This window comes from Coregonus lavaretus (assembly GCF_964263955.1).
Source record: "Coregonus lavaretus genome assembly, contig: HAP1_SCAFFOLD_1023, whole genome shotgun sequence".
NCBI classification, from domain to species: domain Eukaryota; kingdom Metazoa; phylum Chordata; class Actinopteri; order Salmoniformes; family Salmonidae; genus Coregonus; species Coregonus lavaretus.
In genome coordinates, this window is record NW_028162422.1 from 93,495 (window position 1) to 103,797 (window position 10,303).

At 42.9% G+C, this 10,303-nt stretch overlaps 1 protein-coding gene across 1 annotated transcript; it reads right to left on the reverse strand.

Annotated features, from left to right (window-relative positions):
- Positions 1-1,637: 1,637 nt before the first annotated feature.
- On the reverse strand, positions 1,638-9,319 carry LOC311119279 (follistatin-A-like). Its single transcript, XM_084193999.1, has 6 exons — positions 9,140-9,319; positions 7,975-8,166; positions 7,494-7,712; positions 4,831-5,055; positions 4,253-4,483; positions 1,638-3,316 (listed from the first exon to the last, which is right to left on the reverse strand). The coding sequence occupies exons 1-6, from the start codon at positions 9,231-9,233 to the stop codon at positions 3,300-3,302; spliced, it is 978 nt and encodes a 325-aa protein (XP_084050125.1). The 5' UTR covers positions 9,234-9,319; the 3' UTR covers positions 1,638-3,299.
- Positions 9,320-10,303: the final 984 nt, after the last annotated feature.

Consider the following 10,303-nt stretch of genomic DNA (forward strand, 5'->3'; position numbering starts at 1 on the left):
TTGATTCCATTTCACAATACGTCGACAAATTGCGTTGAAACAACGTAGATTCAACCAGTGTGTGCCCAGTGGGACTGTACTGTTTCAATTTCAATAGATCCCCAATGTTAGTTCATTCCTATTCCAGAGTGTATGAGTGTTACTGTACACAGTGTGCTGTGCTGTGCTCCCAGCTCCCAGCCAGTCCCCTGCCCTGCGAGGACCTGCTATGACTGACTGGTACAGTCCTGTTCTACAGACATCTACACATTTTCACAAGTTTCTATTGAACACCTAAGAGGAGCTCAGCAGGGTCTATAGCGTGTCTGGTTGGGTCTGTCTGTCAGGGCTAGAGGGGTCTGTCTGTGAACAGGAAAGAGGAAAGGATTCATATAACACACTCATCCGGTCCATCTATCTAGACTCTAGTCCAAAAAGGTCCCCAGTTTCTGGCAGATGGCATTGTGTGTGGGCAGCACTTTGAGCACCCCGTCAAGCACTGTTACTGTCTAACACTTTTCGTATGAAACTTCAGCAACACATCCTTTTTTTGAGTCATTACTTCCCTCTCTTCTCTCTCTCTCTCTCTCTCTCTCTCTCTCTGCCTGTCTGCCTCTCTTTCTCCCCCTCTCTCTTTCTCCCCCTCTCTATCTCGCTCCCTCCCTCCCTCAAAATGTCCTCTTCTCTTATTAAAAACAGGCATACATTCTGCAATCCTTTCCATCATTCAAGATCTACTGTATGTACAATCCAAATAGAAGTCCATATATCAATCAGTTTATAATCATTTATATGACTTTATAATCTATGACCGTAACTTTAGTGATGAGTCACTGGTTCCCAGTGCAACCTTCCAGGTTTTGCCTTTCATGCTATGCCAAGGTCAGGACAGGAGAGAGAGGAGAGAGAGTACACCTCACCTCTGATGCCACCATAGGAAATGCTCCCACTCAGCTCAGCCTGGGCTCAGACTGTCGCATCAGCATTTCCATAATGTTGTTATATTAGCAGTGTGGACTCCCAGGCCCAGACAGCATTTTCCAAAAAAGACAGACAAGGACCAGTCACGGCACACACAGTACGATTAGTATCGCATTTACTGCTGCTGAAATGTGATTAGATGAGAGTCTCAGGTTCTGATCCAAGGCAGAGCAGGAAGAGGGATGGAGAGGAGGAGAGCTGGTTCATGTCTGCTGGACCCTGATGCCCCCGATCTCACACGCATACAGAGAGCAGACCAAACACAACAACTTAGCACAGAAGCTATGTCAGCTTTTCTCACAGCTGTGGAAACGATGCCAAACAAGCTTCAGCCACAAGTTTGTTCTGCTGTGGTTGAGCTGTGCTATACTGGTTTAGATATGGCTGTGACTGAGTGACACACTCCTATCCTGCACATAGAGATAAATACATAAATACAGTATCTGTCTATATGGTATTTCAGCACAAGATAACACTCAGGTAGTTGAGGACTGAGGAGGAGCACATGGAGCACTGAGGAGAGAAAATTACTGACTGACTGTCTGGCTGAGATTGTATTACTGTAAATCTGATGATGATGTAGAATACTGGACTGGATTGAGTACACAGGAGAGGAAAGGTAGGTATTTGCTTTGTGTAATGTGTGTGTAAATGATAGACAAAGGACAAAAACGTTTGAGGGAAAAACATTATTTTATTCTTTACTCTCCTGCCCTGTACAAATATCATCATCATAGCTATTATGTACATTTAACATTCACATAAAAAATACAAAACTATATATTTATGACTGAATCTCTATTCAACATAATATAACAAAATAGACCAAGATTTATTCATCAATATTCATCCCCACTGTAAATTTAGAAGCTGTTATCTTCTGAAAACAGATTTCTGTTTTGGACAAACAGGTAGTACATTTACCGCAGCAGTTAAGTCATATGAATATCCCCCAAAGTGGGAGGAAATACAGCATGCTTAAGTTTGATATATTGTATGTGATGAACATTGTGTGGTAAGTTGCATTTACTTGGCTCCGAGGGAGTGATATGAATTCCACGATTGACCGCGCTGAAAGACATTGGCAAATAAAAGTGTACAAGAGTATCAATGGCACATTATGAAATATTAAAAACAAAAATATTGTCAACTCAAAAATGAATAATGACATTATACCTACTTAAATGTTGTATAAAACATAATACATACATTGTTTCAGTCACAGTATTCTCCATCCTCTTCCCCATAATGCACAAAACTATTACATTTCTGAAGGGAAAGCGACAATTGACTAAAGGTATTAGTATGCACTGTACTAGGACTAGGACAGGTAACTTTTGTTCAACAAAAACTAGACAAAGCCATTTGGGTCAGCTTTGAGTTGTAAACAAAACCAGGGTCTTTCTCTCACTAGGGTATATACATCAGTGAGCAACAAGTTCTCAATAAAATAAACTGGAACACACACAACAAGCTAGCCAACATTTCACAATGGAGGAACACGGGAAGATGGGAAAAATCCAAATCTTTGCCCACAACAAGCAGATGTGTACAAGTCAGATAGAGAATGTGTTACAGGAGTTTACATGAGAAGAATATCAATGTGGGTAGCATTGCACCTCAAATAAATAATACACTTTCTCTTTGGATAAAATGCAAGAGACAAAGGGTATACAGTAAGACAGACTGACACTGTAAATGTATAAATAATCATAAACAAAATATTTAAATACATACAAGTAAACAACACACAGAAGTTCTGAAATATACGATTGCTTAGTTCCTCTTCTCTTCCTGGGTCCGCTTTCCCAAAAGCATCTTAAGGCTAAGTTCATCGTTAGAAGCATAGGATCCTAGCCTTAAGATGCTTTTGGGAAACTGCGCCCAGGACAATAAATAATCATACACTTTATGTACAGTATGAACAGTATTCTGTGGCTGAGCTGAAACACTGTTCAGCTATTATGAATGTTTATCATCCGGTCTGTTTTGGAGGACGTATTGATTGAGAAGATCCTTTTCATCCTCCTCTTCATCCTCCTTTTCCTCAAAGTTCCATGTCTGATGCTGAATATATGGAAGAACAAATGGTCCACTTGCTGTTGCATCAGTGAACATAACAACAGCACAGAATCTCACTGCAACATTTAGCTTCTTTTCCTTGACTTGATTCACTGACAGTCTTCTTCTCCCATGGACCAGAATATGGGACATGAAGCAAGGTGATTCTGGTTATGATAGAAGCTGGGTCCTGGGAGGCTGAGACGCTGGGGTGTTGGCTGGGCTGGGCAGGGCAGTGGTGGTCGTGGTGGTGTATGAGGGTCTGTTGGCTCAGTGGTTTAAACCAGGTTTAAACCTGAAGATAGAGAGAACAGAACAGAGCTCATATACTCATCCTTACAATACAATATAATACAACTTAATTTCTGTATTGTGAAACTCTGCTTTCAGATGATGCACAAGACAGGGGACTGGGACCTATCCCATTTCTGCAAAGGACCACCCTGTTGGTGTGGTATTTGCCCTTTAAAAATATTTATCTTCAAAACAAACATCCACAGGCAGATGTAGTCGAAACCCCATCCAAAAAGCAACTCATCCAAAACCCAGTCCTCATAATCCACATGCTGAAATAATTTAATCACAGCAACATTACTGTTTACTGTTTACAGGAGAAATGCAAGGCATTGTGGTAATTATAGGAAGGATACACTGAGAGACATTCATCCATGTTATGAATGAACCAAACATCACGGGAACAATAGAATAACGGTCAATTTATGAGGTGGTCGGTCATAAGGTTTGCCTTTACATTGTATCTAACCTCATCCCCAGGCTAATTTCTTCCACAGAGAGAGATAGAGACTACATTATCATACTTTCACAAGCAAGTTGTTTTTGTGAAAGTGACTTTGCCGTGATAGGCACACTAAGACATCTTTAACATAACATCACATTGTGAAAATAGGATGAGGGATGGGTTGGAGTTGGTCCCACATTCTTTTCCCTCAGGGGCTTATCCTAACTTCCACTTAAGTAACATTTTAACTTAGTCATGCATTGATGTCAATGTGACTAAGTGAAAATTTGGCTAAGTGTCAGTTAGGATTTGCCCCTCAATGATGACCTTGGGTAAACTTTGGGTAAACAGTTGGGTAAACTGACTGGGGAAATACATGTATTGGAGTAGGAGCCACTTTCTCCTAAGTTCTCAATGGATGCGTCGCTCTGGTCAAAAGTAATGCGCTATATAGTGAATTGGGTGCCGTTTCAGACACAACCGTAGACTTACAGTTGCAGGATCCTGAGTGTTTGACCTCCAGGAGGCGCTGCTGAGCACAGGCGGCCTGCCTCATGGAACACTCGCTGGGGTAAGTGTTGTTGTCGCTGGAGCACACACTCTCGGCTTGGCGACTTTCCGGACACGCCTCGTCACACACAGAGCAGCGTCCACGGCCACTTGCTTCATCCCACAGACAACGCTTTGCTCCCCGGCACACAATGTCCTCACACGACCTGGCGTCTGGAGAGGAGACACACACAGAGAGCATCAGACGCTATTATTACACTCCCTCACAGGCCCAGGCCAGCGCAGATTCATTTCTGACTCACACAGACAGCATGATTCTGGTGATGGCGCCAATAGACCTAGTGCCCTGTCTGTGTGAATTTGAACAGACAGAACAGACATGTTTTTTGATGCTCAGCAGGCCTACTACTCTAGTATGCTCTGACAAAGGTCTTTGTGACCGAAAGCTTGGCACATCAAAGCACTCAAATCTTCATCGATCTAAGTGTACAGAAACTCCATTCTACAAGTGATGTATCAACTTTACATACAACTCCACATATTGACTCTCCAGTACTTACCAATGCATTTCCCTTCGTAGGCCACACCAATGGACCTTCCCAAGATGCACGTGGCTCTCCTCAGGTGGCAGGAACTGGCGTAAACAACACCATCGTTCCCACACAGGTACTGGTCTGGTGACGTCACCTCTGGACACTGGTGATTACATGTCACACAGTAGGCGTTATTCGTCTGGTCCACGACACACGACGCGCTACCAGGACAGCGAACTCCATGACATGTCTCTGTGGATGGAAACACACACACACACGCACACGCACACACACAGACACACGCACACACACACAGGCATGACTGACATATGTGACATCGTTCATGTCATGTGAAACATTCAATTACACACAATTCAAATGTTTCACTTCACCAATCTCAGGTGACATCAGGTGAGTATTCACTCACATGTGATGTTTGTTTTCCCTTGCTGCTATATTGCAGTAATATATAAGCTTTCCATACTGCCCAAGTCAGATGACAGACTACACCTCACACTTCTGGTCTTTTTTGGACCTGCATAACTCTAAAGTTGTCTTAACCAGTTGTTTCTGTGCCCATGCACCAGATAATGTGTTGTAAATCAGGTTGATACACCAGTCTACAATAGTTGATACTCAGCCTCACACACCCTGAAGTGTGTGTAATGTCTTCCAGTGAGTGAGTCCTGGCCCAATTTAGGCACTGAGCCTAGTAATGCCTAGTCTACTGCCTCCAGGTCATAAGCAGTAAGTACAGTGGGGGAAAAAAGTATTTAGTCAGCCACCAATTGTGCAAGTTTTCCCACTTAAAAAGATGAGAGAGGCCTGTAATTGTCATCGTAGGTACACGTCAACTATGACAGACAAATGGAGAAAAAAAAATCCAGAAAATCACATTGTAGGATTTTTAATGAATGTATTTGCAAATTATGGTGGAAAATAAGTATTTGGTCACCTACAAACAAGCAAGATTTCTGGCTTTCACAGACCTGTAACAACTTCTTTAAGAGGCTCCTCTGTCCTCCACTCGTTACCTGTATTAATGGCACCTGTTTGAACTTGTTATCAGTATAAAAGACACCTGTCCACAACCTCAAACAGTCACACTCCAAACTCCACTATGGCCAAGACCAAAGAGCTGTCAAAGGACACCAGAAACAAAATTGTAGATCTGCACCAGGCTGGGAAGACTGAATCTGCAATAGGTAAGCAGCTTGGTTTGAAGAAATCAACTATGGGAGCAATTATTAGGAAATGGAAGACATACAAGACCACTGATAATCTCCCTCGATCTGGGGCTCCACGCAAGATCTCACCCCGTGGGGTCAAAATGATCACAAGAACGGTGAGCAAAAATCCCAGAACCACACGGGGGGACCTAGTGAATGACCTGCAGAGAGCTGGGACCAAAGTAACAAAGCCTACCATCAGTAACACACTACGCCGCCAGGGACTCAAATCCTGCAGTGCCAGACGTGTCCCCCTGCTTAAGCCAGTACATGTCCAGGCCCGTCTGAAGTTTGCTAGAGTGCATTTGGATGATCCAGAAGAGGATTGGGAGAATGTCATATGGTCAGATGAAACCAAAATAGAACTTTTTGGTAAAAACTCAACTTGTCGTGTTTGGAGGACAAAGAATGCTGAGTTGCATCCAAAGAACACCATACCTACTGTGAAGCATGGGGGTGGAAACATCATTATTTGGGGCTGTTTTTCTGCAAAGGGACCAGGACAACTGATCCGTGTAAAGGAAAGAATGAATGGGGCCATGTATCATGAGATTTTGAGTGAAAACCTCCTTCCATCAGCAAGGGCATTGAAGATTAAACGTGGCTGGGTCTTTCAGCATGACAATGATCCCAAACACACCGCCCGGGCAACGAAGGAGTGGCTTCGTAAGAAGCATTTCAAGGTCCTGGAGTGGCCTAGCCAGTCTCCAGATCTCAACCCCATAGAACATCTTTGGAGGGAGTTGAAAGTCTGTGTTGCCCAGCGACAGCCCCAAAACATCACTGCTCTAGAGGAGATCTGCATGGAGGAATGGGCCAAAATACCAGCAACAGTGTGTGAAAACCTTGTGAAGACTTACAGAAAACGTTTGACCTGTGTCATTGCCAACAAAGGGTATATAACAAAGTATTGAGAAACTTTTGTTATTGACCAAATACTTATTTTCCACCATAATTTGCAAATAAATTCATTAAAAATCCTACAATGTGATTTTCTGGATTTTTTTTTCTCATTTTGTCTGTCATAGTTGACGTGTACCTATGATGAAAATTACAGGCCTGTGGGAGAACTTGCACAATTGGTGGCTAACTAAATACTTTTTCCCCCCACTGTATAGTAAGCCCCTTGTGCCATACATGGGCAAACAGTCTTTTAACCTAAGACTGGCATAGTCTCACAAGTCAGACAACTGTTTCCAAAATAATACATATATGTAAAAGACTGGAAATGGAAGCTAAGTCTGGCAAAGGTCCTCACTGAAAGTAAGAGCATGTCCTCATTTGACCCTGTATAAATGAACTGGCTGGGTTGCAAAATTCCTGAAACGTTTCCAATAATTCCCAGAATCAGAAGGGAATAAACAGGGAGGTATGCTACAACTGGGATACTGTATCTGGAAAACGTACGAATTTGGGGAAAATTTCCAGAATTTTGCTATCCTAATCCTGAGAGGGACTTACTGCGGCAGCGCCCGTGATACTGCACCTCCAGGTCGGGATGGTTTCTGCATCGGGCCCTGAGCATGGTGCACTCGTCCCTGTAGGACTTTCCATCAGACCCACAGACGGACCCCCGCCCTGTGACGTTAGAGCAGTCCGGAGCACACACACACCTAGGCTTGTTCCTCTTGTTCATCTTGCATCTCTTCCCAGGACCACAGTCGACACTGTCGCATGTTTCTGAAATGGATGGATGGATGGATGGTTGGGTCGATGGATGGAGGAACTGGTCATCATGCATAATGGGTCCGTCTGATATAAGGACAAATGCCTTTATCAAAACCCATTATTACAGGATACTATGTGGGAGTAATTATTTAACATTACATGCCATACACTTTATAACATGTTGGAGTTTCTTGCAAAAAGTTCCACCAGGTTTCAGAATAATGTTGCACCACTTGCAATGATGATATTCATCATTACCACCCACTTCACTCACCTTTACAAGGTATGCAATTAGGCGCGCCTCCATTGAAGATCATCCACCGGAACAGCGTGCTGTTGGGCACGTCTTCCTCGGTCCATGCCGTGCCCAGACGACCACTCCGGCAGCAGTCCTCCCGGGTCATCCCGGACATGTAGAGCACCTGGCACCGGCCGTTCTTTCCCTGCTGCAACCAGCAGTTACCGGCTAGAGAGAGACAGTCCATGTCCAATTAACGTCTCATATCACGGGTATAACGGTAAAGTATAGCATTATTTGAGCAGGCTAGTCGCTTTGGATAAAAGCGTCTGCTAAATGGCATATTATATTATTATAAACAATACCCCATTTTCCCCTATAGCACCCTGGAACTTTGCTCTAAACAAAAAAGCATAAATGGATATATATATATATATATGTGTGTGTGTGTGTGTGTGTGTGTGTGTGTGTGTGTGTGTGTGTGTGTGTGTGTGTGTGTGTGTGTGTGTGTGTGTGTGTGTGTTTAGAGCGAAGTTCTACAATACAGGCTGTGCCAAATGTGTCTGATTGCGTAAAGACCAATAAATCCCAACGCAGCGGGATTTCACCAAAGGCCGCACGAGAGGAGCCGCGCGTAACTCCTCCTTGGTACTCACCAGTCCATCTGTCTCAGCTCAGCTCGTAGGACATTGACCCACTTGTAAAGGTATAAGGAGTCATGTTGACCAATCTCCGTATGCAATAGTTTAGCTAAGTGTAGATTCCTTCTTCAGAGTACTTATGCGTAATTTTATGATTCATGGCATGTTTTGATGAACTCCATTAGAGCCAGCATATTTAGTTTTAGATACAATCACCAATCATTAAGTACATAATCACCCATATGTTCTTATGACCTATATGAAAGATGCATTTACTGAGCTTGGTACCGCGTTTCCTTAGAACATTTTGTAATTTGGAAGTGGAAAAAACTTGAAAGTACATAACAACTGAATTCAGTCCAGAAAGTCAGACACAAAGATATAACTCAAAGTTACACACCCATGCAGTCGCCTTTCCATTTTGCATGAGATAAGACACTACTGTATCTCACTAGGTTCACTAAATGTTCCCATGGACTGATGAACCAATTACAAATGTCGCCTACAACTTGACCTTAAAAAGTTATGCCACATCACATAATTAATCATAGCATACTCACCCTGGACTTTGTGGTCCTCCATAAAGTGAGTGAACCACATGAAAAGCGCAATCAAGCCTTGGCGGAGCTGCGGTGTTTGTAGCATCCTAAACATGAGGACAGAAGGCGGACTGGCGTGAGCGACTAGACGCGCAGCGGAGAAGTTGTGTCTGTGCGCAAGGCGATGCCAACCCTCAGTGAGTGACTGTCAAACTGTCCGACTCTGTCTCTCTTTTTAAATCTTTAAGGGGGTCTCCTCTAGCAAAATATCTGAAGTGGGCGGTCTTCAAATTGGTGGGGGGTGGAGAGAGATATATATTTTATAATAGTTTCCCCTTCATCAGGTAGCCTACTGAAGACCAACTCAATATTGAGCGTGAATTAAATACTGCTTTGGGTCAGGAGTATTGACGGTGGTGGTGTGTATAGATATTGGCAAGACCACAATGTTGACCAGAGGGGGCATTAACCCTATCAGTCCCGAAACCACAGATAAAAAATCGGCTTTTAATTTATCTGACTTTCATTTATCTGCATGTCCAGACCTTAGTTTTAGCCTCACAATGAAGTGTTTTACCTTTTTATTTTCAGGACAACCATGGCTACAAGTAGAACACAAAACGATTTGATATAAATAGTTGCATTCATGAGTTTTACAAGTGTCAATAAAAAAAGAAGGTCCGCCAAAGCAAAAACCTGATAAAGATGAATTTATATTAATGCTGTGTGTACAGAAATTGCTTGCTCACTGGGAAATGAATATCCACTGTGTGGAGTTTGGATTTTGTGATAGCAACTATGTAATCTTATTACAGTATTATAAACATTATGTCCTGGGATTTCCTATGATCTTCTATGTAGAAGAACCCCTTAACTTCTGATCACGCTTGTGTAGCACCATAGAGCAAAACATGTGTTAGTGAGAGTCTCAGCTTTTCATAAATAGATTAGAATAGTTTGTAGCTCAAACCATTCGCACTCTACAGATATTTTTGTAAAAAGACCAAGCCAGGGGCCCTTTCGGGATCCACCCTTGTCTCTCAAACACCGCTCTAGCTCAGCCCCTGTCAATCACACAGACTAATGGATGGTATCTCCCACTAATCACACAGACTAATGGTTGGTATCTACAGATGTAGAAGAAATAGAACAATCCAATGATACAACCCGGAAGTCTGTAGCTCA

Bases quoted from the DNA above. Each gene is read 5' to 3' on its own strand.
- LOC311119279 (XM_084193999.1), bottom strand. From the start codon at position 9,233: ATGTTTAGGATGCTACAAACACCGCAGCTCCGCCAAGGCTTGATTGCG. The intron at 8,167-9,139 runs GTGAGTATGCTA...GTCTCTCTCTAG, and splicing joins GGAGGACCACAAAGTCCAGG to CCGGTAACTGCTGGTTGCAG. The intron at 4,484-4,830 runs GTAAGTACTGGA...TCTCCTCTCCAG, and splicing joins CTACGAAGGGAAATGCATTG to ACGCCAGGTCGTGTGAGGAC.